Source organism: Neodiprion virginianus, chromosome 4, assembly GCF_021901495.1.
Source record: "Neodiprion virginianus isolate iyNeoVirg1 chromosome 4, iyNeoVirg1.1, whole genome shotgun sequence".
NCBI classification, from domain to species: Eukaryota; Metazoa; Arthropoda; class Insecta; order Hymenoptera; family Diprionidae; genus Neodiprion; species Neodiprion virginianus.
In genome coordinates, this window is record NC_060880.1 from 22,525,806 (window position 1) to 22,552,897 (window position 27,092).

The window sequence follows — 27,092 nt, forward strand, 5'->3', positions numbered from 1 at the left end:
CATGCATACAACCGCGGGTGGGACCAAAGATTTCTAAATGATTGGTCATTTTCAAGTCCGGTGAACTTACGTCTAATGGAGGACGCTAACGATGAGGCGAGTTTTGATACAGAAATTTTTGTTTGTTACCGAATCATAATCAATTAATATTGTAAGCCCCCCCCATAAGCAAATTGGTAAATGTAGAACACTGTCATTATTGCCGCATCCAGGGTGTTTTTATCTGATCCAGCGGTTCAAATTACAATTCTGTAAATGCATTATACAGGAATTCTTATTCATTTTTACAACATAATATATTACAGCTTCAGTCTTAGCCTATACACTTTCTTATTCTATGCGGGATTCCCAATATTCAAAACAGAAAAAAAAACCTGAAACTTTGAGAAAATCATGAATTTTAATTCACAAATTTGAATGAAAAAAGTTGACTGAATGTATATATGTACTAACGAATATATGTATGTACATAGAAATATAATTTCCCGCTTTATAATTTTATCACATACATAAAAGTAAGATGTTTACATTATGTGGTAGTTTAAAATTCAATGTCAATAGTACAAAATACAGATATTCGCAATGAGTTAAAGTAGTATAGCAAAATAAATTCCTTTTATTACACTTTTTACTCAATCAGTAACGATGGTTCATTTGGTCACAATGAAATGAATACATTCATTTTGTAGGTTTATGCACAACATGGTGTATGGTAATTTATATAATAGCTTAATTATAAATTTTATTACATATTTACATATATGCAATATGCAGGTGTGAACCTTGGCTAGATAGTACGCATTGACAAGGTACTAGAGAAAAAAATAATTAAACAAAGCATTTAAGTATTATAAACAGTTTTCTACAGCAGAATATTTCAGCTTCCATTATTTATATCCTGCCATAGAATTAATCAAACTTTGAGTAGTCACGATCGATTACTGTTGCTGTTGCCGAGCTCTGTTATTTGCTCTATCTCTATAAGGACATTCGATCACAATTGAGTTACAAACAAGATCGTAACCAGTTCTGTTGAACCTGAAGAAAAACAGGGCAAAGGAAATAGGAAACAGAAATGCTAAGATCAAATTCTTCACTATCGATCGACCAAGAGATAATGGAAATCCTAGATCTGTACCAGGGGTGATGAATACTAAATCAGAACCATCAGGTCTTTCTATGGGCGTTACATTTCGACACTGTACCACACGCAATCCCATTACAATTTTACCTGGTGTAGCTCCACCTATGCAGCCATTTATACCATGCTGAAGCCAGAGTGCCTACAAGGTTATCAACATTAAAAATTGCGCTTGTATTTTTCTTCTTTCGTTATTACTAACCCCCCAGTTTCTGAGAAGCTGATACCCTATTTTGCAGATGCTACTGATTCTTTTAGATACGTCTATAAATAATGGACCTTTAAAAAGGAAGCATGTTTCATTTCAAATTGTCTGATCGCTGAGATCGTCTCAAACTATTTTAGTTATAACATAAGAAGGGCCGACTGTACGGTTGTAATATTTAATTTGCTGACGGAGAAATGAAAAGTACGAAGGGATAGTTACCTCGAAAATGCACACAATGATGCGATGAATTAACTCCAAGATCAGTATTCCAGATGTCATTTCTAGAGCCATTTCGTAATCAATACGAAGATTTTTCTGTATCATGTCTAAATCGTATCGTTCTATGTCTCTGGAAAGATCAAGGAACAATTGTTTGCTGATTGAAATTTGAGATTCTGAGTATTCTGAGGGCTCCTGAGAAGCATAACTACTCCGAAGCCCTAGTGTTTATAGTTGTGACTTACATAAAATCGAAAAAGTCGACGGCAATAAATGTAATGGAAAGTTTAAGAAAGAATAGTACCATGAAGTCAATGAACTCTGCAAAAAATCGTTTCCAAAGTGGCGGTATACGATATTCAAAACCTGCAAGTGAAGATTTATTGTTCCTTTTAACAAATACCGTCAACCCAACGGAATGAGTATGACATGCATGATAGATGTCTCAAAATTACTGCATCTTAATCACTATTTACAATGTATCAGAATCGTAAACAGACTTGTAGATTACATTTTCATGAACATTTCTCATTTTCTTCTCTTTAAATCTTATGAAATTGATGTATCATTTTTTATTAAAATTTCAAAGGAATTAAATATGTTGGTAATTGAAGCAATGAATTTTTAATAAAATGTATTAGATATCCTTTTCCACCGATAACTAGTTTATCATAATCGATATTGGACCTATTTGAAGAACGGTGAAATATAGAAATTAGTTTTTTGCAGCAATATTTGAATAGAAAACAAAGATGATTTGGATGAATCAGATGGAGAAATGGTAGTTAAAAAAAACAGATTTTATGGAAGAAAATTGTAAATTCACAGGAAATTTGGCTGAACATCTTTGTTACTAAGCGGAGAGGAATGAATTTATAAACGTCTGCAGACTATTTCTACAAATATTGTATACAGGCAGAATATGTGAGAAAAATTCATCTCGGTAGACCAGCATGATCAATAAAATTCGTTGCCAAACATTTGTACTACATTTCATCGGCTGGGAGGAAGAAGGTGTTGTTTTGGCTTTATCATAAAAAAGGTGTTGTTTAGGCTTTGCTGTGAAAAAGATGTTGTTTCAGCTTTGCCGTGAAAAACATGTTGTTTCGGCTTCAATTTGAAAAAAGTGATGTTTCAAGATCAATTTTTGTAAAACCAATTTCTAGTTACCGAAACAACACCTTCTTCCTCCCAGCGGATGGCTTAGTTTGACCTGATGCAGGAGTTTTGTTCTGTAATGAAATCAAATGCAGGCTGAACCTGTGTTAATAATTGAAGAACACAGGAGTTATTTTTATGACCTTCTACCTTCGGCTCCAGGCGGTCGTGGTATTCCGGCAGTATCTTGAGGTCTCCTCAGTCTGAGACCTTCGTTAGTTTCAGGACTGTTTACGTCAGCATTGGCCTGTACATTTGATGCTGTTGCAAAACCAGCGTTGCTTGGTACTTGCTGGAATGGATTGACACCTGATGCAAATAAACATAGATCCACGAATGTTTTCAAGTATCTGAACTTAAATTCAACAAACTGAAATTGAACAGTTGAGACTAGCTAGCAACAATCATTATATGCAATTTAAAACTAGCAAGTGGACGAAAAGTTGAAACCGATATTTTATTTCTAATTCATACCAGTGGTAGGGTTCAACATTTGCGTTGACATTACGTAGTAGGGAAACATTGCCGCTACACTCTGACAGACGTACGCCTCCTGCAGCCATTTTTCCAATTTCTCAAAATATTCGGATCTCTCTTTGACAGCTGACGTCTCTGTATTTTGAGGTTGGGTTGCACTTTCATTTGGATTTCTATCCTCGGACGATTTATTCTCGTCTTCCAGCATCGTTGTTCTTTTATTGGTTCGCGTGAAAAGTAACTCGCACTGGAGTAAAAACGAAATGACGATGAGATACGAAACGGCTAATTGAGAATCACATCGCATTGACGTAAATGGCATTGACTATCAAGTCTCCATCGCACGGTTGAATCTCTATGTACAGAAAGTTTTAACCAATCACAACAGTTTTATGCGAAAATGCAGCAATGCGATTGAGGCTCCAGGAGGATGAATACCGGATTGAAGGTACAATTACAGAGTTACAGACGGAGCTTAAAGTAGGAACATCAGGGAAGAATCTTGGAGGGAATACTATATAAAGACTTGCCAGCCTTCTTATTCTGTTCCTGATGACTATTGTCACCGCTGGGTTGTCATGTCCCAATAAACTCTTGTGTTTAGAATAGAATTTACTGTCACGCATGTGCGAATTCGGAAAACGAATTGATGATCAGACTTGTTACGAATCGGCACGTGTTGGAACTTGGTACAACTTCGGAATATTTCGAGCGTAAGCCAGGGTTAGACCGTGGTTAAGCACTGGCTAATTGGGAAATATTGTACATACCTAGTAACATGGAGCAATATAAAACCAGTAACTTACGTTCAATGACGCAGTACGTTAGATTGAATAATTCTAGTCCGCATGCGCCAGAGAATGCCGGAGTGTGTAAAATACAGCATTTCAATTGTGTACATTTGCACGCATCAACGTTGTTTTTCCTCACTTCCAAGCAGATGTTTGAAAAATATTTTTTTCTTCTTTAATTTATAAGACAATGACGGTTGGGAATAATTAATTGAGTGAAGACTGTTATTTCTCTTTACTTATTCAGATGATTTCCGTATTTGTTTCACTTTCGTTTTTCTGAGGCACCATTTTCAGTGCCTCTGGTGTATGTAACGTTATCAGTATACTTGAAAAAAATTAAATTTGCTCTTATGTTCACCTTAACACCTTTTTTTAAAAACTGGATAGTAAGTAATTAAACACCCCGATGCTTAATAAACATATATCGTTGTGTACCCATGGAAATGGAAAAGGTGTCAAAGAATAAGAATAATCATCCTGTGCAATAAACGCAATGGTGATCCATGATTATTAATGTTATTATTAATTTATTTTAAAACACCTGTCAACTACGACACATACTATAATAACATAAAAAATAATAAATACAAAAGATATATACAAAGCCTAATCACTACAATAATATCTATGTACGTCTGATCGAGTTTGCAACTTATAAGTTAATATAAATGAAAATCACGTATTTTGCACAGATATTTTTAAACTAGACGCCAATTTTCCTTACGTACAAATAGACAGTTATTATAATAATATGTAATGGTAAGACAATTTTTCTACAAAAAATACTCAATATATTATTGTTAAATACTGAGCCCTGTCAGTCCCATCTTCTGAGTTTTACACTTTTAACGATATTCCGTCCATTAATTCTTACAGTGAAGTATGTACCAAGGATGGCATTCAGGAATATTTTTTCTTACTGTCTATGATGGATCAGCATACCATTACTGTTCGCGTGGCATTCGCATAGAATACTTACACAATTTTATATTTATTGTTTTCTATAATTAGCCTCACTCGATTTTCAGCAGATTCAATGAATCATTTAATTATGAAAATCTCTCCTGCTGACGGCCGCTAACGTAGGAGGTACTGAATTCCCGTGTACCAATTAAGAGTACTAAACAAAAAAATTGTTAAAATACCAATGACAGATATTTCCAGAATTTCTTGTCATGTTTCCCACTATTAGAGGATAACAAGACGGACTCATCAATGAGCACGAAATAAAACGCTTTGCCAAGTCCTACATAAAACTCACAAAGTATAATACATCATTGCAAATTAATTCTATTTTTCCAACCATATTCATTGACTAAAATTAATCTCCAATGGTAATATAGCAAATATGACGCTTCTTTTGAAAATGTATGCATACAGTGTATTCTTCAAATTTCCCATACGATTATATACTAATGAAATTCTTGTTCTTCATCGTTATAATCGAACATCTGGTTTTCATATGTACATATGTGGAATATTATTATTTAAAAATTATGTTCTAAATCTGACGTTTCGTGTTTTACTTACATTCCTAAACGACGTCGCTACCGCGAATTATACTATGTATTTATACTCTATATAACTAAAAACGAAGATTACATTTAATTTGAGTACTCTCAAGCTAGAAATTAAAAAAAAAAAAATAATCCAAATAAAAATCTGCACTAACCTGGGTTTAGGTCTGCAAAACAAATTTATCCGATGATTGATGAAAGTAAGAGTCGGTGACCTAACACACATTTCTGAAATATCCGACAGATACTTTAGAATATTCATAATGGAATATCCAATATACGTAACTACACATAATGAGGTTCAGTTCAACGGCAGTGCGTTCAGAGTCATTATTATGGCTATACGAATAGCGGTCGAATGGAATAAAATACTCCAGCAATTGAATAATTAGAATAGTTCGAATTATTTCAGTGATTCTGATTATTCGAACAGTTCGAATTACCCGGTTTAAATCTTAGAGTCTATATATTTTTTCCTCGTTTAGAAAATACTTAGTCGAATAAAAGGTGCTGTCTGTCGAATTTCTTTTCGACAGGAAATTCAATGTAAGTTGCATAAAAATATACACAAATTATCTAATACTGATATTCCGTTAACATCTGAGTTACATATTTATTCACTGATAATATTATAAGCCGGCTACCGCTGATACGAGTGCGATAGCATTCCGGTTGTTCGGCGATTAACAGCCCTTAAATCATTGAACGCTATTCCAGGCCTAAAAATAACAATACCACGAGTATAGAGAAAGGTATAATTTCCCCTTCGAATAAATTCTACTCGTAATAACCAAGTATTCAGTCCGCAAAAATCACGGGGATGGTTGACTCTTAGAAGGATGCTGCGGTTTTAGATAACAATAATGCTAGAAAATGTATTCCCGTAATCGAATTATCATTAAGTATAGGAATGCGTTTTCTGGCGTTATCCTCGCATGGAAGAAAGAAATTGTCCGATATTTTTGTTCGGCATTGGAAGTACAATTGCGATATCTGCGCGATTTTCCCGTCAGTGATACGTAATCGTTGATAATATTCACAACAAGTAACAGATTTTTGCTGGCCGGTAAAAACCGAGCACAGCATCGTTTTAAGGGGACCAGACAGTTGTAATTTAAAAAAAAGTTAATTACTTGAAGACTTGAATTATCCGTTTCATGTAATTATTCGGTTTGTGTCGAATTATTCATGATTTCGAACTATTTGCACACGCATAGTCATGACGTATGCATGTACACGTATGGACATTAATTCTGAGACGGCTAGTTTTTCGCCCGGTTCGATTACGTTGGTAATGCAGATTGGGCCTGCAGTGCCACCGTCAGCCGGCCGCAGGGGCCGAATCTGCCTTACCAACATAATCAACTTGGCCGAAAAACTAGCCGTCTCAGAATAAATGTCATTTATCGTCTGCTCAAATTTAAGGTCGATCAGTACGATGGATTCGGTGAATTCCTTTGAAAATTGCTCTGTTGACTTTGATTCTGTTGCAGTGGTCCCGGACTGGGCCTTTCGCCCCTGTACTGCGATGGTCCAGGAGGACCGGGAGCCTTCCCATAATTCCCTCTCGCTGAGCCCTGATAGCTTCCGTAAGCCGAGTCTTCGCTGCGCCTAGAAACATGCCCGTACATGCTTTCCGGTCTCCTCGGATTTCCTCCGTTCTCCGAGCTGGTCGCCAACGGGCTGTTTGCGTGCCCTGCGGGGTGATTTTGGGCCGAAGAAATTACGCTGGGCGGAGAGTTTTGGTGCCCATGTTGCCCCCGATTTTGTACGGTCTGCCCAGAATTTTGACCGTTACCGGGATTTCCCGGCACTCCCAAGCCGGTAGCGCCATGATTTGGGGTAGAATTTTGGGCATTACCAGTTTGTTGGATATTCTGCGTTCCCGGAGGGGGTGCAGGGGCCCTTCCGTAAACACTAGACGTGGTCGAGACGCCGTAGATTCCATTCTCTCGGGCGCTAATGCTGGTTGAAATTCCCCTTATACCATAAATGCTCTGAGTGCATTGCTGCAGTTGATTCTGCATGTTTTGATTAGTGCTGTTGTGATTCTGACTCTGTGTTTGCACAGTCTCCCTTGGCCCTTGCGAACTCTGTCCGATTCTCATGGGGTAGAGACTCTGGGCAGGCATCAAGGGCCCAGGTTTCGGAATGACCAGACCATCTCTGGGTCCCGAGGTAGATTTTGCGTACACGCTCTGAGATCTGTTCAAATTAGCCCGGGTCAATGGCGGGGACTTACAGTACAGCGATTTCGTCCCGCCGTAAATTGATTCGACGCGATCAATGGTCGTCGGTGGAGCGCTGTAAATCGAGGATGGGGCCCCGGCGATGGGCCTGTAGGTTGCGTAGACGCTGGGAAACTTTGGACCCGTTGCCTTGTCCAATTCATCGTACGGGTCCTCGTCCGATCGCACGGAGGAATCGTCACCGTCGTCGCTTTCCTGGGAACTTTTTGACCGTTTCGGACTCAGCACATATTCGTGCAGTAAGGCTGCTACTGCACCGCCGGAAATCGGTCCCACCCAGTATACGTAATGATCACTCCAGACGTTCCTCAAGAAGGCTACCCCCAAGGCACGAGCTGGGTTTAGGTAGGGTCTCTGTAACGAAAAGGAATGACACAAAGATTAGAGCGGGATAAAATTTTGATGTGAATGAAGGACAAAAAACAAGTAGTTGTAACATGAAGCGTGAGACTCGGTTTTAAGCTAGTAAATTAGTTAGGTAGACGTACATTAGGGTGGTTCAGAAAGGGGCCTCTTGTTTAGATTTCGCTCTTCTCTGAGATTCTTGTACTTTTTCACGAAAAAAATAGCTCACGCGAAAGGGCTGGGAAGAAGAAAATTGTTTAATACTGTTTCGACTACGTTGAAATTTGGAAAAAGGCTATTTTCGGAAATTTCAAAAATCACAAATCGAAATTTCATCGTCGTTGAGGCAGTAGTAAGAAAATTTAGGTGTGTACGGGTACTGAAATTCTTCGGGATGGGTCGACTTGGGTAAAATGGTTTACTTTCGGGTCAGGTACCTGAAAATTTCGGGTACTCGAAAATTAAGGATTACCCGAAAACTGCGGGTACTCAAATATCTCGAGTTGCCTGAAAATCCCGAGTTCCTCGAAAATCTGGGGTTTGTCAAATTTGCCGAATTTTTGAAAGTTTTAATCATAGCCGTTTTCACTTCGCCAAAAATACCGGGATTTCTAAATTGACCAGAGATCTTTGAAAATTTCGGACTTGAAGAACAATTTCATAGCCGTCTGGAATTATGAATTCTGGAGGTACTAATCTCAAAAAATCAGACTAGAGGCTCATCTAAAAATATACTCTCGAATTCTTTCATATAACAAGTAATTTTATTATGGACCAGTAGGGGTGTGCGGGTATTGAAATTCTCTGTGTCGGGTCGTGTAAAATGGATCACTTTCGGGTCAGGTACGCAAAAATTTCGGACTACCCTGAAATTTCGTCGTATAATATGAGAATAATACAATTCCAGCATTTAATCCACAGTGAAACTATTGTACGAATGCTGAATAAGCTAAAGTGAGCAACAAATTAATTGGCTCTGGAATGCTGATTTTTTTTTGTTGGAACGAAGCGCTCTGCTCGCACAGTTCAAGCTAATTTGTAGCATCAGCTGCATGCTTTGTTACAACATCAGTGCGTAACCCGTGAATACAAACTTTTTAGACGATTTTTAGCCAACCGTTAGACCCTGATACCAGATACCTATGCATACGATGCGAAATTTTTATCACTTCGAATGTATGATATACGTATATAAATGCAGAAGTATTTAATTAAGAAGATAAATTTACTGTTCTCTGATAGAACAATCTTATTAAAAAAAAACTTATCCACCTTCTAGGAAATCAGAAACTGTTCAGTTGTACCGTCCTGTTCTCCTTGGTTTTGTTTTTATATTTTGTTTTATCACCGCGCCACAGGTGAGAACAGGTAGGAATGCTGACTTTCCATCCCTCTCGACAGGTGGTACCAAAAATATTCCACGTTACGAAGGGGGGACATACCTATATATAGTTATTATGGACGTAACTCACGTAACTAAATTTAAGTACAAATTCTTTCATCCAATGCAACGTATGTATAAAGTTACAACAAAATTCAGTACAGTTGACAATCGACTTACAAAGGACGAATGAAAAGTAGTGTAAGTGTATTTTTTATAACAATCGATTTTTTAACGATTCTGTTAATTTTTTTGCCCATGAAAGTTTAGTTGTTGTACAATGCCTGTGCAAATGTTAATTACTGTTTTTATCAATTGAAATTCATATTCAAGTTTAATAAATCTTCGTGCACTTCGATTGAAGTTTACCTTATAATACTAACGGGTTCGAGAGGAGTACGAGGAAGTTGCAATAACCGAAAATTGAAGGCGACAAAGCAATGAAAAAATGTATACAATTACCGAAACCAATGTAGCAGTTGTGTAGGTTGCGGCAAGAACCATAGCAGGTTTCGAGGAAACAGATGCCGGAAGTCCCCGAGGAGTATCAGCCGCGAAATGGGCCAAAACAACCAAGGCAGAGAGTGCCAATTCCACCAGAAGTTTTTGGATGGAGCCGGTAATCCATCCTTGCGACTTTAGACTATCCGGTGACACGCTGAAACAATTTAACGATATCTCGTATAAGAAAATTATTCTTCCGGAGTATCAAAAATATCAAAAATATATAACAATATCACATTTTGACTAATTGTTCTGTGAAAACAATTAATTGATGTCTACGATCAATCGATTATTTGCACTTCAGCCCTAAAATTCAAGAATAAATCACAATTTTCCAACTACTCGATGATTTTGAACGAGTCGAGTTGGAAAAGCATGTATGTCTAATGATTTATTACGGTTCACTAAATTCGAGACAATCCTGAAATTGCGAAATAAGGATTTTTCCGAAATATGTATCGTTACATTAACGGTACGTAACTTCAACTTCGGTAAGAGCTATGGATGTTACATCTGCAGCAAATGAAAGTGGAACAATCAAAGTAAGTGTTTTTCTCGACAGACTCTGCACTCCGAGTCAGTGTTCCTCAACCTTTTGCGCCTTGGGATCGTAAGGTTTGAGAAAACGACGAAAATAATAAAGATCATGATAGAATTAAGAAAATGATTTGTATAAACATGTTGAGGAAATCTTCGAGTTATTGGAACGGTTATGATAGGTCATTCAATTAAAACCAGAATCCGTAATGAAGTTGAGAATTCCATAGAAACCATTCTATTTAATAATCGCTCGCCAACTCCGTCAATTGTTTTAAAATTTATTCACATCATCACTTTCACGTAATTTGATATATTTTTAGGTGACAAGGAGAGCAATTTTTCACGTTTGAAATACAAATTTTTATGCCATTTAAAATCATCATTACACTATAGTCACGTGGTTCCGTTTGAAAACTGAAATTGGGTAATTGTGGAGCGTCAGAAATTAACGATTAGTAGAAAAAAAATTCCATAGTTTTGTACTAAACAAACCATAACGAAGCCTTACACAAGGGGCGGTAGGTAAAATTGAGGCCTGAAGGATTCAGTGGCAGGTACAAATCTGAATGTCGTTAAGTTGATCTAGCTAATTGTAAATAGAAGAATATGCTGATCTCCAAACACTCGAATAAGTTTTTTTGTACTATTGAACGTCATGGTTTACATTTTAAGAACTCATATTTATCCGTTGACGTTGAAACACCGTACAGGTGTAACTTAATATTTTAAACGAAGATCGCAAAAGACAAAAAAAAAAAAAGAAGAAATTGCGACATTTCGAATTTGCCGAAAAAACTTTACGGGAAATAGAAGTTTAAATTCTTGTAAACTTAAAAACTCCGTATCGTAGTTTGACTTATTTCTCTCTCGTGATAACCCAAAGTTGAGAAGCCGTGTCTGGGCCGAGAGAATGAATCCTGCAAGCTTTGCGTAGCGTCTTATACGGATGTATATACGTGTTGTATAAATTGAACACGATCTTGAGATGCGGGTTCTTTGCATAATTATGTACGTATAGTTTTTCCGAAACCCGAGATGCCTGGTGGGCTCACGTTTGACGGCCGATTTCTTTGCAACTTTACAATATAGTTGGATGTGAGCCATTCGATACAACGATCATTATTTTATTACTCTTGTACTTTGAGAGAGATCTTTAGTCAATGTACGACGGTCACGTAATAAAATTAATAACAATCGTTGATTTTGGGTGAATTGATTTCGCTGTAATATAAATTGAAGGTCTTGTTTTACACCGAATGTGGTTTAAGTCGAACACTCGTCCCTTGTGATGGTTTACTTTTCACTATGTTGTACGTTGCGTCCGATTCATCCTACGACGGTTACAAAACCGCAATAATAGGTGTAGCAATGGCAAAGTAAAAGGGTATTCCCGTACCCCATTGAAATTTTTCACCCCCTGCCGTCTTTCACGTGACAGATATCAGCCCCGATGCAGGGGTGGAGGTCCCTGTGGTGTAATATTTATATTAGCCGGTGCATTGGCCAGCCTCTCTTGACAGACGTCGGTTCGCATGTAGTTTATAGGAATAAATGGGCATGCGCATGGGTGAGTGCAACCGGAGATTGTTTGAACATAATACAGTCACAAGCGCCGTCTGACCCGTACAATATGAAAATTAATTCAGCTCTAGGTATGAGTATGAATATGTAAATTTTCATTATCGTAAACGTGATTTATAAAAAAATGTCTCTACATTGGTGTGAGAATTCATCGGAAGTTCTTTGAAGTAATTAAGTGTACAAATGATAAGAACATCGGTTACTTTATTTCTACTGTAGAAATACAACGTGTACATATTTTGTACGGAGTTACGGAAACAAATACCATGAAGCAGCGGATCGAGGAATTTACATTTTTTTCCCTTTGGTACTAACTGAATTCACGGCTTATTTCATTTTTACTGGGATTCTGGCAAACTCATGTTAAATCGATTTATGTGAAGAAAAAAAATTGATTTCGTGACAATCGAAACTTTGAAGAATAGAGTATTAATCTATTCGTCGCACGTAACAAAGCTCGTTTCTTTGAAAATCTTTAAACAATTTCACCTATTCTACAAAGCAAAAAACTATTTTTATGCCAGAATGCTTGTTCTTAATTGTCAAAGTAGTTAAATTAATAACAATCGCTCGACATTCTTACAACGTGGAATTAATCGTTGTTTGTAATGTTTCTCCTTAATTCCAAATTCTCAGACACAACATTACGGAAATACTGATATTATAATACATTCTATGCTACGTTGGCCGAAAGCGGAAATGAGTTTCGGTTTTAAAATTGGAAGTGCGCATGCCCGTTCCGTGTATCGAAAGGTAATAAATAACTGAGACGGTACTTTTGAACCTTTGATAGTAGCCCTTGCATAAAATTAATCTCCGAAGGAACAGGCCAATAAGAAGGAAATTGGATGCGCATATTAATTAAGGATTCGAGACCTCCGGCTGTTTGTCGAACGCTTCTCAAAGCGCCAAAGGGATTGCCTGAATTCTAACGGGTCGTACAACCTGTTCGCCACTGTTGTACTCTGCGACTATAATTAGGGCTCTCCTGGATCGCAATTAGACTAAGGATTTGAAGTCACGTAATAAACATTTTGTCAGCAGCCCAAGACCAAATTGGCTGCAATTCAATTATGTAGCTATAGAAGCTGTGACTAATTTTATATTTTTTTCAACGATCTACAGTCATGTTACAATATCGCTGTTGAATTTCTATGGTGATTAGTTTCCTTCGAAACGATAAGTTCATCGCCAGTATTGATGTTGACATTGTCTTCACCGATCCGCTGTTATTGTTTTTGCTTGAATTGACGATTAAACCGAAGTTATTTTATTTTCTCTTGTTCGTTAGAATCTTGTGCTGAATAACATCACAAAAATTTTTAATCACTCAAGAGTATAAATTTTGTGCCTCTTTGTTCACAATGATTCGTTACGTTCTCGGTGTTGATGCTACGGAAATCGATTGCTTTTCGTCTAGGCAGGAAAAGTTATAACAAGTTTCAATCGATTAACCCGAATAAATATGTTAAGCAGCATCCGAAAAATTTCTAGTTCTTGAAATATCTTTTTGAAAAAGACTGAAGTTAAATGAAACGTACCTCAGTATTTAAAATTTCTATTTAAAAACTGTTCTCGACCGCGATCATAAAAGATTGTATAATTCACGAACCACCTACAATTGTAATGACTTTTTCCCATCGAGGAGAAACGAATTTTTCACAAGGGGTGTCCAATGATTTCATAAACGGCTTGGATCGATCAATTGATCGTAAATTGGCAGCGGAACGTAAGTAATCGGAATTTAATCCATCCCTAATTCCCATCGAAGTATGACAAAATCTGCGTGGAACGTCGACAAGTGCTCACAGCTCGTATTAGGCCTTTAGAGCTTTGTCCGAGTTAAAAGCCCCTATCGTTCTCACGTATTATGCAAATGTGAGAGTCTCCGTTTCTCTCTCGCACTTTAGTCTGCTCTAACGTGACGCACCAAATTGATGAAATCAGAAATGCAGATCATGCCTGAACAATTGAGATCAAGTGTTTAAACGGTACGAAGTATCCCGATCGTAATCGTTGGAAAAGTGAGAAATAGGGAGACGAACCCTATGCGAGCATTTTTTGCGCTCACTATTTCTACGATTTATTTCTCTGTGGTTTACTTTTTTCCCTACATCCGATGCTAGCGTGGTACATAGGATTTGGGCACAGTCAGCCGATGATAAGCGGATTTTTCCCGATTTGCGAGAACTTGATTACCCCCGGGATATTCTTAGGTACCCTAAATAATCCTCTTGCGTGAATGCTGCTGTAAAAACCGTATAATACACCATAAAAAAAAAAAAAAAAAAAAAAACCACGATAGAGAAATTTAACAATACAGGAAAGAAAACCTTTTTGTGCCCTTCAAATAATACATCGCGTACCCCGCTACAACTACTTCGTGTACTTTCGGGAAATTTTAATATATGGGCAACATTTTTTTTACTCGAGTTTGTAAGATACACATTTTTTTCTGCATAGAATCTCTATAAATTTATCGGAATGCTGGAGTATATAAAAAAATATTCAAACATCTTCTAATTGTTTTCAACAATTTACTTTTCCTTCGCTTGAATGTACGTGTTCGTTCATCGCTCAATGTCGGATGAAACCGGAAATATCAATTATGGTCAGACTAAAAGACGCTCTCACTTTTGAACACGACCGAATATTCGAAGGAATATCCGATAACTTGTTTAAAAAAAAAATGTACGTTTCTTACGAATGAAAGAAATCGCGTCTTTTCTTCTCACGTATTATACTTTGCTTGAAAAATTAAGGCGGTCGAACCGCCGAAACACGCGGTACGTTATGGCTACATCGTACCCAAAGAAAAAACTGTCTAAAATCAATAATAATAATTGAAAACATAATCGCACGACGAGTTCGAGAACCGGACAGAACTTGGCTGCAGGGTCGTTGAAATCTGTATCAATGGAGAGAGGAGAAAAAAAAAAATTCTCTGAAAAATTGAACGAGATACAATGGGAAACACTTGACGTGAGAGCTCACGCAACCTGTGCCGCAGTGTAACGATTTCTATTCTCCCCAGGCTAGCGACGGAATCGGCGCACCGTTCGAGCGATAAGTTTTAAATAAATTTCAATTGAAGGACCGAGTGGCGAGTCTCCCTTATTTTCTCCCCGTCGCGGCAACGTTTAACGAGCTATTGATACTGTGCCGTTCGCCAGCCCCGCCGGGACTCGGCGATGATAGACCACGATCACATAGCCTGCCTGCTCTCGAGGGCGAAAAACACGGGGCGCACATGTTGAACTGGATGATATGGAATCAACCTGATTCCATTGTAAATTTAAGGGTGGGATAATATGGGGTAAATGAAGGGTAAGCCGCGCCCCCCAACCACCCCGAGAGACTTGATATGGGAACTTTCAGATGCGGCGCGATGAAACGGGGTCATTTCTCTTCTCGTTTCCTCTCTGTCCAGCTCGCAATCGGTTCTGCAGTCCCTTTTCTTCGCCGCCTCGAATTCCCCGCCCCCACTTTCTGCTGGACCTCTTATTGTTAAAGGGCTGCGTGCTTTCTTTTTACCGGCACGTTTCGATCCGTGCCACGGTGTTTTAATATGATGTAAAATACACGTTGCGCCGCACATGTTTACCCACTGTGAAACCAGTTTGCACGGTGAATTGTATTCCGTTTTCACGCACGTCTTAGCCGGCTATAATACGACCTGCGTCTTGTGACCTACGAGTAACGCGGTAGAGCAATCGAAGAGAACAGGAAGTATGTTTTAAGGAGGTAATTAATTGGCCGAAAATAGATACTTTTTGTCAATTCTACCGCAAGTTTGTCGTGCATTTAGTAGTCCTCAAATTTTTGTCTTCGTAAGCTTCAAAAATATCTTTGTGAATAGAAAAAAGTGTAGTACCAGATGTTGATGTTTCATTTGAACTTGCTTTTCAAATTGTTAAAAATCTGGTAGATTTCTAAGATTGCTTCGAGATTCATTGAATCGCGATGCATCTTGCATCTCTATCATCACTGCAGCTCGATTCAAGAAAAATTGAATCCCCCAGAACTTGACTGCGTTCTGTAAACCGTGGGAGAACACCGAGTTTCCCACAGGATCCAGTATTACACTCTGCAGGGAATTTTAGGGATGGTCAATTTCTACGGTAGTTACGATTAGTCTTCTGTATAAAATTTTACTCCACAATGGGAACTCGGACACATTGACACGGCCATGTACAGTCGAAATAATGTACACCGGATTAGAGGGAAGTGTGTAAAGTTCAAAACACCAAATGCCGATTGCCCTTCAAAGATGTTCGTGACATGTCACAGAGTCGCGGTAACATCTTTTTCTACAGAGCGTCAAAACGGAATAAAGAAAGGAAAAAATCATTGATAAAAAGTATGAAAATATTGAAAGGTTTGTAAACATGATTTTTGGTAGAAATCGATATTGTCAAAATGATTGTTAGAAAAATAACGTCTGTTATATTATCAAATCAACAATGGTTATTTATCACTTTGAGTTATTCTAGATTTGGCAAGCTCCAATGGTATATTATTGCAATGCTAATGAAGATGACAAGGGATGTGAGAAAAAGTGAGAAATGTTTTTCATTGTCTATGCTGCATGGTACCTGATGCATCTTAAGGATGATTCGGCCTGACCGATTTCAGTAAAAGATAGGAATACAGAACAAAAAACCGGTTGAAATTTCCTAGCCAGGCCAATAACGGTGAAGACAAATGAAACAGCTTCCCTATTTTGACGTAGACATGAATCCAAGCAACTTTGGATAGCACAATCTAAGACGTGAACAATTTGGGAAAAGATTTTACAAGCAGAACTTTCGAAATGATGAAACTTTGGCGATTGAGAGGATTGACAATAAAGAAATGTTACACCGACCCTCGGTAGCAACCCAAGGATGACCCTCGCAGCTGCAGGAGGTCCTCACCCATCGTTCAGCACTCCCTCGGGTTCCGAAGATACGTTCCATGCCGCGTTATGCGATTGTCCATAGTCGTAGAAAACACGTGCCGGCCACATGTTGCACAAAAGAAATCTTCGAGGTACGGTGAAAATGGAATATAGAAGCCTATATTCCTTTGGAAACACGCGAGCACGGAGCGATTATTACAAAGGGTCTTTTCGGGTCCCATAAATAATATTCTTAGCCGTAGTACCGCAACACCGAGACCAAAGAAGGGTCTCCCTGTTAGTCTGCAGGGGAATCGGTGCAGGTCAGCAGATGTTTTCGATGCTGGGTCGTGAAGACCGGGCCAATAGGAGCCACGCTTTGGTCGTGTGCGTCCAATCAAAGCAGGGTGAAAAAGGCACAAGAAAGGCGAGGGAAGAGGAGAGAAAAAAAAAACCGGCACCTTCGTACGTTCGAGGGAAGATTCTTAAGAACCAAGCTACAACACGTGGTCGCAACCATCTGTTGGCATCCTGCTAGCTCTCGACGTCAAACTGTAATTTTAGACCTTTCGTGTACGAAGATATCTCTACGCTTTTCCTTTTTTTTTCTTATTCCTTTTTCGTTTTAAGGGGGGGTTAGTTTTTCGTGCCGACTTAACGACGCCAGAACGCCACATGTTCCGACTTACTAGACGCAGGATCACGGCTAATCTTCGACTGTACCTCGGCAGCGGTGGTAAAAAAAAAAAAAAAAGGCAAAAAAACCGAGCCATAGTTTTGACTGCGGGTCCAGAAGAATAGCGTCACAAGGTACAACCATCTTTCAGGGGTTAACACCGTGACCGATAATTGCACCCTAATTGTACGTCGGATACAGACCTGAGAGAATCCGGGCTACAATTATTTAAATTATCTCCAGCGAACCTGTCTACAATCTCTCGATTGAAAGACTGTACAATTTGGTCAAATTTATAGCTCTTAGATCCTTATGAACCTGCATTATGCGATATTTATCGATGGGTTCCGGAGCATGTAATCGGTGTCACAAAAAAGCTTCTCAAGAGGATACATTTTTCCAGTCAAATTAAAAAATTCCACGAATATCAAGAGGAGGAAAAATTCATCGCCGTTGTCAGCAAGCTAAAAATAATATGGATAAGGCAGGGCTATAGAAAGATTGAAAAAAATTACTCTTCGGAATCATTGCCTGCAGCAATATCTCCGGATGCGTTTCGTTCTTTCGAAACCAAATGAAACCAGACTTGATGTTATTGAATTCTTAAGTTCGAATGTAATCAATGCGAACTAGTCACTTTTTTATCGGAATATGAAAAACGATTCGAAACGAATCCTCGACGGAACATTTTATGGGAAACCTCGTTCAGGATGCAAAAAATTCAGCATGTGAGAAAATGAGGGCACCTTCTCTTTTGAATGGTTGGAACACTTTGTCAAGCCTGAACGTCCCGATAACGCTTCTCGAAGGAGAAGAGAAGAGAAGAGGTGCCATACACACAGGATCGACAGCGGCACACGCGCGCGCCATATGAGCAGACAAAAAGGTAACAAGTGCGCGATATGTACCGAAATAATAATCGAACAATACTCTAGTTAACCGGACGACCGCAAAGCATCGCCCTCGTTCCCCGGGGATGACACCCTAAAAAAGCTGCATCTGTTGCGGCGATTTTAGCGGTCGGTTGTTAAGTTTGAGTGTGGAAAAGCTACACTGTACACTTGTATTTCAGGGGGGTGTGATCTGGTATTGTTCTCCGGCTGCTCCAAGGGTTGATTCGGGATTTCTACGCGCCGCGAATAACCATAAGGGTAAACACATAAATCGCAAAATAAATGAATAAAGGCCCGAGGCTAACAGCCCGTGCAAAATTTACAGTGATGTCTTTATATGCGGCGATTGTCAGTGCCATTCCGGGATTACCGAGCCAGGCAAAAAAGGTCCGAATCTGTGGATACGTTAGAAGATTGTAATGGTGATTTACGTTCGATACCACCTTGATCAAAAGTAGAACAATATTTTTCTTCCTGCTGGAACAACGTATGTACATTGATTCTTGTCGCACAAAAAATCATCACACAGTATATCCTTTTTAGCTCAAGTTTAAAAGGTATCTCTTGCAGCATGTGTTTTCTTCCTGGTTAAATTACGCGTCAAAAACACACTTATTCCAGTTTCCTCGTGGTTTTTTTTTTTTTTTTATTTTTTTTTTTTTATTTTTTAAGTAATCGTGACTATGGTCTTTGATGAATATAATCGCGAAGATAATTAAATTATTGTCAAAAGCGATTGTAGATCTTTTCACTTCGGAGCTACCAGTAACCAGATATTAGCAAACTTACGACGATCGATACATCTTGTTAAAAACGGTGGAGTGAAACTCACCTATCAAGATTTACGAAAACTAATATGTTATTATTCATATTAAAATGAAATCAGTTCAAGTACTACACGATTATTTTTTTAAATTCCGCGAAAAACTGGAATGAATATAGGGGAGGACCGGGCGAAATGAACCCCTAACGAAAACACGATCTTCAAAAAATGAAACAATGACAATTCGTTTTGTTTTGGGGGTAAAATAATTTTTAACATCTCGGGTCTATTTTTACAGAAATAACAACAAAAGTTCAAATCTGGTTCAAGTGATATGAGAAAAAAAGCAAAAAAAAAAATTCCACGCTACTATAATTTGAAACAGTCTGATGTTCACGTTAATGAGATTCTTAAAAAAATTTCGCACAGATCTTCGGCTTCAGAAACCAGGAAAAAGTCGCGAAAGGAGCTCTCGGATAATTGAGGAATCAGCAATGTGTTTTCGTATGCTCATGTGGTTCCGATGCCCTCAGGAAACAGCTGTAAGGAAGCAGGTGGTCTGACGTAGACAAGACACACGCGGTGCGCGTGGCGAACCGGAAGTGAACGCAAAACCACCCCTTGGGTCACTTCCGGTATCATGCTTTTGTGCCCACCTTCGTACCCACGGATCTTTCAACGTATAGGTATGGATCATACGCGTTTGTATACGTGCTACATTGATGTGAGATCGCATTCCCTCGTAGAGACCCCCAAAAGCCTGGTAAAAATACCGTGGCGCAAGTAAGCATGCGATGTATAATATTTCTCTCAATTTTCAAGGGGAAACGGCGATATAGATGTTGGAGCTTAATTTTTTTGGGATAGATAATAGAACTAACTCAACCTCAGCATTAATCATTGCCTGCTTCGTATACAAAAACTCGATGGTTGTTATTTTTAGAAAAATACACGAAAGATACACGAAACCATTTTGCGCTATTATCGATCCTTTTTTGGTAATTGCAACGCAAAATCAGTTTACGAGGTTTACTCTACTTTTTTAGTTAAATAAGGCTTTAGCGTCAATTTATTGTTGCACGAGAATTAAATTTTCGCAACAGTTACCACGAAAATATAGTAGCAGTGATCGTAGTGAGAAAAAATAGTAACAAATATACTAGACTTTTCGGTAACAGCTACAAAACTAATTTTCATTTTCTACCTAGAGCAATATTTTCTGATTGTTGTAAAAAACGAGAACAGTTAAGGACGGAGCGGTAACCGGAAATAAAAATTTCTCTCAGTGTGTGACGAGTGGGAAAAGTTCCGAATAATGTCCGCGTTTAACTTTCTTTAGCCAAGTGTGCAGATCACTTTTCCGAACACCCAGTGTGCAATGACTATTTAAACAAAGCGCATCCTGCGGTCGTGCAGAGATTACCATCGGCTGCATTAAGTTTCGCGATTCGTCGGAAGATAAAGTTCGTCATACTGTCTTACGATTAAAGTACCGTAGGTACGATGGACTACCTGTGGAGCTATTCCTGTGTCTATCGGTTCGCCGCACGCATTCCAAAGGACGCGTATTATATACCAGGGATTTTGTGTTTTGTTAAAATGGGAAAGTTGAACGGCGTTGTTGTTATTTCTAAGCTGTAGGAAATTTGAGAAAATGAAATACTGAATGTTTTGACAACAGAAGTGCCAGGAAATGCAAGTGCTAGATCTTTAACAGAAATACAAATCTGCAAATTGAATAGCGCAATATTAAGATTGTAAATTTTTGTTGCTACGTATCCAATTCATCAACAAATACGTTTACTGTTCACAACGTCGTATTTTTGTTTGTTGATATGAAACAGTGAAAAGTGATTGAATAAACTGTAATCTTTTGGTTGTTTCATATTTCTTTCGTTCCATTTTATTTTGGGACGTTGGTTAACATCAGTTTAAGCAAACATTTCCAAGTTCGCATATAAAAAAGAGCCACTGACCGCAGAGCCACCAAGTGGGCAATAATTTTGTTCAACAACCCTCTTACCATGTACTAAACAGGACGTCACTGTTGATCTGGGATTAGGTTTTCGGTAGCATTCCTCGGTGGTTTGTGACAGGAAGTCAGCTCGAACAGGAAATTTAATGTGTTTAATTAATTTAATTAAACCGAATATCCAACTTGTTCCCACGTTTCACACAAGACGTTACACGCGGTCGGTTGTTATAATTCGTTAAGAGACCCTGCAGACGTGTCACATTTTTCTAAATATTTACGGTGCCGAGCTTCCGTGGGGATCTTCATAAGAAGCAACAAACTTTATGGCTGGCTGGGTGAAAGACGCTCGTCCGTAATGGAAAAGCGTAATCTTCAGCCGCCTGCGGCGCAGTCCCAACATTAGGGGGCTTAAAATGTCCTCATATTGAAATGGTACCGAACCGTTCATTCGAATCTGGTGTATGCATCCTGAGGATTCGTCGTTCAATATGAAAGTAGCTTGCCGTACGGGCAAAGCCCACGATATGAGATCCGGGAGCCTTCCTTTCGTTTAGGTTTTGTAGAATCTGGGGACGTGTTTTCTTTCATGGAAGGTATGCGTCAGGCGAGGGGTGTAAAATACCGTACCCGAATTTCTTGGTAGGTAAAGCCATTAAGAATGAATAATTTCACAGGAATTTTTCAACTTTACAGGAAAACTCGTCGTGTATTTAAGATTAATGTTATATTCAGAGAACAAGCGGAGGGAGAAAAAAAATTATAGTCATCTTTATAAAAATGTGTGAAAACCTGAACTTACATCGCGGTTTTAAAAACTGTAATAATAATCACAGAGTGAAACAGATGAAGAGAAAAAAAAATCCGATAACGGTACAATTGTGTTAGAGATTCGTGTACAAAGAAACGTGAAAGGTGAAAAATTTTAAGAAACTAGAAACGGGACCGTAACGAATTGCGTCGCTGTAGAAAAGATTTACCGAATTCCAAAGTTCTTTGTGATTTGCCCGACCGTTTTCCCGTTCTTCGATTCACTCCATTTCAAGATGCGCTTCACAAATTTTGGCTACCTGTTCCACCTGGCTTTGCCGTCCAGTGGTTCTCGATCGCCACGTTATGAAGATTTCACAATTGCAATAAACCAATTTTCGAAAAATTCTAGAACAACGCGGTAGCTTATACGAAGATTAAAATATCTCACGGACTTGTAGTTTCGATTGAAACTACCAAATTACTGCACAAAAAGAGCTACCCATCGAATCTCATTCAGTCAGTGTCAGCAGCGAGTTAGGCTTTCGATAAAACTTGATGGATTTGTACTTCAGTCACCTTCAAAAACTTTCACAAGTCCGTCTGCGAGCATCGGACATGATCTCACTGATTTGTTCAAGAGTCCCGAAGAGCATTCTTATCTGTATATATCCAAGAAGTGTTTGTTTGTCTGCGGGCATGGATACAGCAGGGGCCGTAAGGCCCGCGGTGTACGCATATGTCAACGGGGCCGCCTCAAGCTGAACTCCTCCGCAAACGAAACTTCGGAACATCTGCTCCCCGAAGTAGGTATCTATCCTCTCTTAATAAAGCCTCCTTCCGAACGCTGTGCTCTTCTCTCCTCTCTCGCATCGCCGCGCTCGCTATCTCCGTCCCACAATCTCGCACGTCTTCCTTTTTGGTCCATACGAAACATCTGCGGCAGCTGCAAAGCGAGGCGGTGGCCACGTTGACGACCCAAGAGCCAAGAGGCAGGTGTTCCTCAACCAGATCCTCGGTGCTCGGCCTTCCAATTACCTGCCTGGGCACCGTTTTCTCGATCCTCTCTATTCTCGTCACCCTCAACCCTTGCTTACGAAGGCGCTTATCTCCTTCTTTCTTCATTTTTTTCTTTACGCTCTTTCATTCCTCTGCGCACGGCCCTCAATTTTGTTCTGCTCTTTTCGACGACGCGGTCACACAGAGGTGGGCCTTTTTGTTTCAGGCCACAGTCGGTCCTTTTTCAGTTCAGGAAACCGGTAAAGACGCTCGACCGTGGTCGAAACAAATTGTTGCCCGGTGTCTGAGGCGCTTTGTGGCAAAGATTGGCTCGTGCCTTTCGTAAAACCGTACTACGTGGCAAGGGCTTCGACTTGGATGTGACAATAACGGATTCAGCTACTGACGGTGTTTGTTGAACGGTCTTGTTTCACTTGACATTTGTAGAATGACCGTAACACGGCATACGTTGTTCAAAACAAAAAAATTCGTTACATTTATATGCTTGCAACAATGCAAGGTAATTGGAAGTGTTTATTCGTTTTCATCCCCGGGCTCTTTGTATCGGTCCTAATCGGCTTTTGTGTTATGAACAACTCCTAGACTTCCAAACAAAATTAAACACTATTTTTCGTGATTTCAAAAAATAGCACATTCACGTACGTGTGAGGTAAAATATGAAATCACATTTTCGATCAGTTAGTTTCTCCTATCGTTCGTCAGATGGATTCGATTAATTCCGAAACGGATACAGATAGAGATTTGAGATTTTCAGGGAACCTCTACTCGCTTACTATCCAAGACGGGAACTTCTCATTTTGGATCGGATTCGAGTTTGGGTTTATTATGTTGTGGCCAATAATTATTGGCAACTGAATAACGAAACTCCTTGCAAAATCTATTTACCACTTAGTCTTCAGCATACTTCCGTGATTTGAATAGTTTAAAGATTTTTTTAAATCACACGTCTCAAAACTGCCATAAAGTAACTTTACAGTTGTAAGGTACGAATCGAGTATAATTTTAGTACGTGGTAAGTGACGCGATGTTCTTTAGAAAAAGTAAGGCATGAAACCAGCAAATTGTCTGAAAAACTTGAGGCCATTCAAGAATGGTGCACGCTTCAATAAAAGGCAGAGCAGACTTGTAAAGCGAAGTACGGTGCAGCTACTTGCTGCGAAGTTCTCAAGTTTCATGTCTCGCGCAGCTGTCGTTCAAACTCTCTGCCTTTCGAACAAGATGTAATACGCCGATACGCATATGCCGAATACCTTGACTTCGTCGATACAGTTCTCATCCTTTACGGGTGCTCAAAATTGATCGGCGACCACCTGGCGCTAAATTTGTTTCACACCAAACCGACTACCATTTATTATATATACATATTCGCATTTTCGCGCTGGATTGTGAATTGCATAACCGCGCAGTGATATTCCCAAATGAAGATGAGAAAAATGAGAAAACGAATTTGTGTGTGTGCACGATTACTGAGCAATCCAAAAAGGTCCTTACATAGGAACTATTCGTCCCGAAGGATATCCCTGAGAACCTGGAGCGACATTTCCGGGCGTTCAACATCCTGGTAGTTGTGTAAAGGTTTTCTCCTCCGATCAAGCGAAAACAATGCGAGACGAACGAAGGAGTGGAGTGGAAAAAAAGCTTCGTGCAGGTCCGTATAATATAAAGCTTACCTTTGAAGTATCGCAGCACCTGCTATTCCACCCCCACACTGTGCTGCCAAATACAGTGCGGCACGTAGCGGTGAGATCCGTCTGGACAACGCGAAAGATATCGATACTGCTGGATTGACGTGACCTCCTGCAAAACATTAACAATTACCGGTGTTTATGGTACACTGAGAAAAATATCAGTTTTTCTAGTGACTGCAAAATTTTGGTCCAATGGGTACCATTGTAACAACGGTTTAAATATCTATAGAATAACAATAAAATACGGTAAGAACAACTATTTAATGTAGTGATTAATAATCAGAAAATATTACTAATAACCCATAAGTTGAATCATAAAAATCGACGCTCAGGCATTTACCCAACCCAAGCTTGTTGCATACTTCTATACATGTGATTTCTGGTGTATACATGTATTATATACCTAAATAAATGTCGGATAGTGTGGCGAGTTCAGTAGGTGAGCGTATACATAAGTATACCACGTATACTGTCTGCTTTATCTAGTTAACAAGCCAATTGAGCGCCGGCATAGGGGCGACCACAAGTAGCATTGTTAGAGAGGGTATCAAATAATCTACAGTGTTCAGCATGAAGCCGCATTTAACGTCACGGCATTGTTTTACTGGCTGGACGCTCCGCTTAACGTATTCGCGATTTCGATTCGCACATAGATCGTTTAAGGATTATACGGATTACAGATTGATCGGTGATAAATTTAAATATGGACCATGAGAATTATTTATCCATGCATCGATCATACAGCGGTTACTGTTCCACCGTACCCAGTACAAGAAACGCATACATCGATCAATCAATTTTAGTACACTGAGGATCGTTGTTCACTAAGCTCGATATTTAATACGAACCAAAAATATTCAACACGGCGGTGTGTTGGAAAATTATTTATAAGGATAGTCGGATACCTCTGAAGTTATTGTAATGTTAATCTAACTGGGAATTCTTCGATCAATAGATATTTAGGCTGTACGGGTTGAGCGGGAAAATGATCTCAAAGTAAGTCGTATCCCTTGCTTTATGTTGAATCAATATCACGTCACGCTAGTTTCGTTTTAATTAATTCAAAATTTGCACAATATTATTTTACCTGAGCTGCTTCATCTAACCTCTCCCATAATAATTTATATCAGTGTATGCAGTAGCTGCTAGTTATTCACAAGTTACTTTACGCTTAACGTTTACTTTTCTACTTTTTACGGAATTATCTCCTTGGCTAATACAAAGCCTGCATCTATCTCTCTATCCATCCGTCTATCCGTCCGTCTATCTATATATCTATCTATCCGTCCATTCGTCTATCTATCTATCTATCTCTTTTCAGGAAGTTAGAGAGGCACAAAGAAGATGGTTAAGTTTGATTTCAGATAATAAATTGTCGGCACATATATTCTTGTCTTACCACTTATGTGTCCGAAGATCAAACAAATCGAGGCCATCGCAAGCCCAGTAGCAATAGAGACTGCCAATGCGGACAAACGGGTACTGGGTTCTATCAGGGAAGGTGCAACGGCGCCAGGTACGACCAAAGCAAGGATGGAAGTTGCGAAGCATTCGATGGCCACGGCTCGCCAAAGCTCAAGACTCCTCGCCTCCACCGACATCGGTGGCCTCCTTTCGACAGAATTTTCGCTCGCATTATCTCGTAGCGCCGATATTCTTTCGAATAACGTTACTATATGGGCGTCCAGCTCCCGTGGAAGGGTTGCGGTGGTCATGATAAATTATAGTCTGCGAGAGATCACTTCAAAAAAAATACAATTTTCTTACAAGTATTCACTTTATCGGTAAACTATGATAATATAGAAATTTTAGATGATTGTTATTAATTTTCGACACTATCGCGTATCACGCGTCATTTTTATTTATTTTTTTCTTCTTCCTTTATCGTTTTTTTATTGTTACGCCTTCACTTGCGGTTAATTTAATTAATTTTCAATGTTTATACCACACGAATAATATAGCTCGGAGTATTGTTTATTCTGTTATTCGAGTTAGACTTTCGATAATTGTCACCGATTTAGGGTAATATCGTTAATTCGAATCAACGAACAAAAGTTTCCCGCAATATAATTTTATACGAAGGTTTAAGTTTCTCGAAAATTCGAAAAAAAAAAATCTTCCCGTGAGCAGCCCGATGATTGTATTTATCCACGCGGTTCATTCACTCTTATCCACGTTTGTGAAAAATTTATCCTATACGTATAGCCGGACAGCGATGTGCTTTCAAGCCCAAGTCAGCCTGGCCCCCGTTGCCTCGATGTTGCCCCAGCGGCAACGCGTTCTCGAGTGAAGATCAAATCGGTGGCGGCGAAACAAGTAAACCGAGCCTTCGAGCCG

At 39.1% G+C, this 27,092-nt stretch overlaps 2 protein-coding genes across 6 annotated transcripts; both read right to left on the reverse strand.

Moving 5' to 3' along the window:
* Positions 1-256: 256 nt before the first annotated feature.
* LOC124304123 (protein FAM8A1) lies at positions 257-4,114 on the reverse strand. 5 transcript variants are annotated; one of them, XM_046762175.1, is made up of 6 exons: positions 4,010-4,114; positions 3,201-3,450; positions 2,877-3,035; positions 1,814-1,934; positions 1,569-1,698; positions 257-1,283 (listed from the first exon to the last, which is right to left on the reverse strand). In XM_046762175.1, exons 2-6 carry the CDS (start codon positions 3,409-3,411, stop codon positions 939-941), a joined length of 966 nt encoding a protein of 321 aa, XP_046618131.1. In that variant the 5' UTR covers positions 3,412-3,450; positions 4,010-4,114; the 3' UTR covers positions 257-938. The 5 variants fall into 5 exon arrangements, with proteins under 5 accessions (XP_046618131.1, XP_046618130.1, XP_046618128.1 ...); XM_046762174.1 differs by having other exon boundaries at positions 3,974-4,027; XM_046762172.1 differs by lacking the exon at positions 4,010-4,114 and adding an exon at positions 3,734-3,956.
* A 254-nt stretch (positions 4,115-4,368) lies between these two features.
* Positions 4,369-27,047, reverse strand: LOC124304121 (neurogenic protein big brain). Its single transcript, XM_046762169.1, has 4 exons — positions 26,155-27,047; positions 24,738-24,864; positions 9,952-10,147; positions 4,369-8,117 (listed from the first exon to the last, which is right to left on the reverse strand). The coding sequence occupies exons 1-4, from the start codon at positions 26,468-26,470 to the stop codon at positions 6,945-6,947; spliced, it is 1,812 nt and encodes a 603-aa protein (XP_046618125.1). The 5' UTR covers positions 26,471-27,047; the 3' UTR covers positions 4,369-6,944.
* Positions 27,048-27,092: the final 45 nt, after the last annotated feature.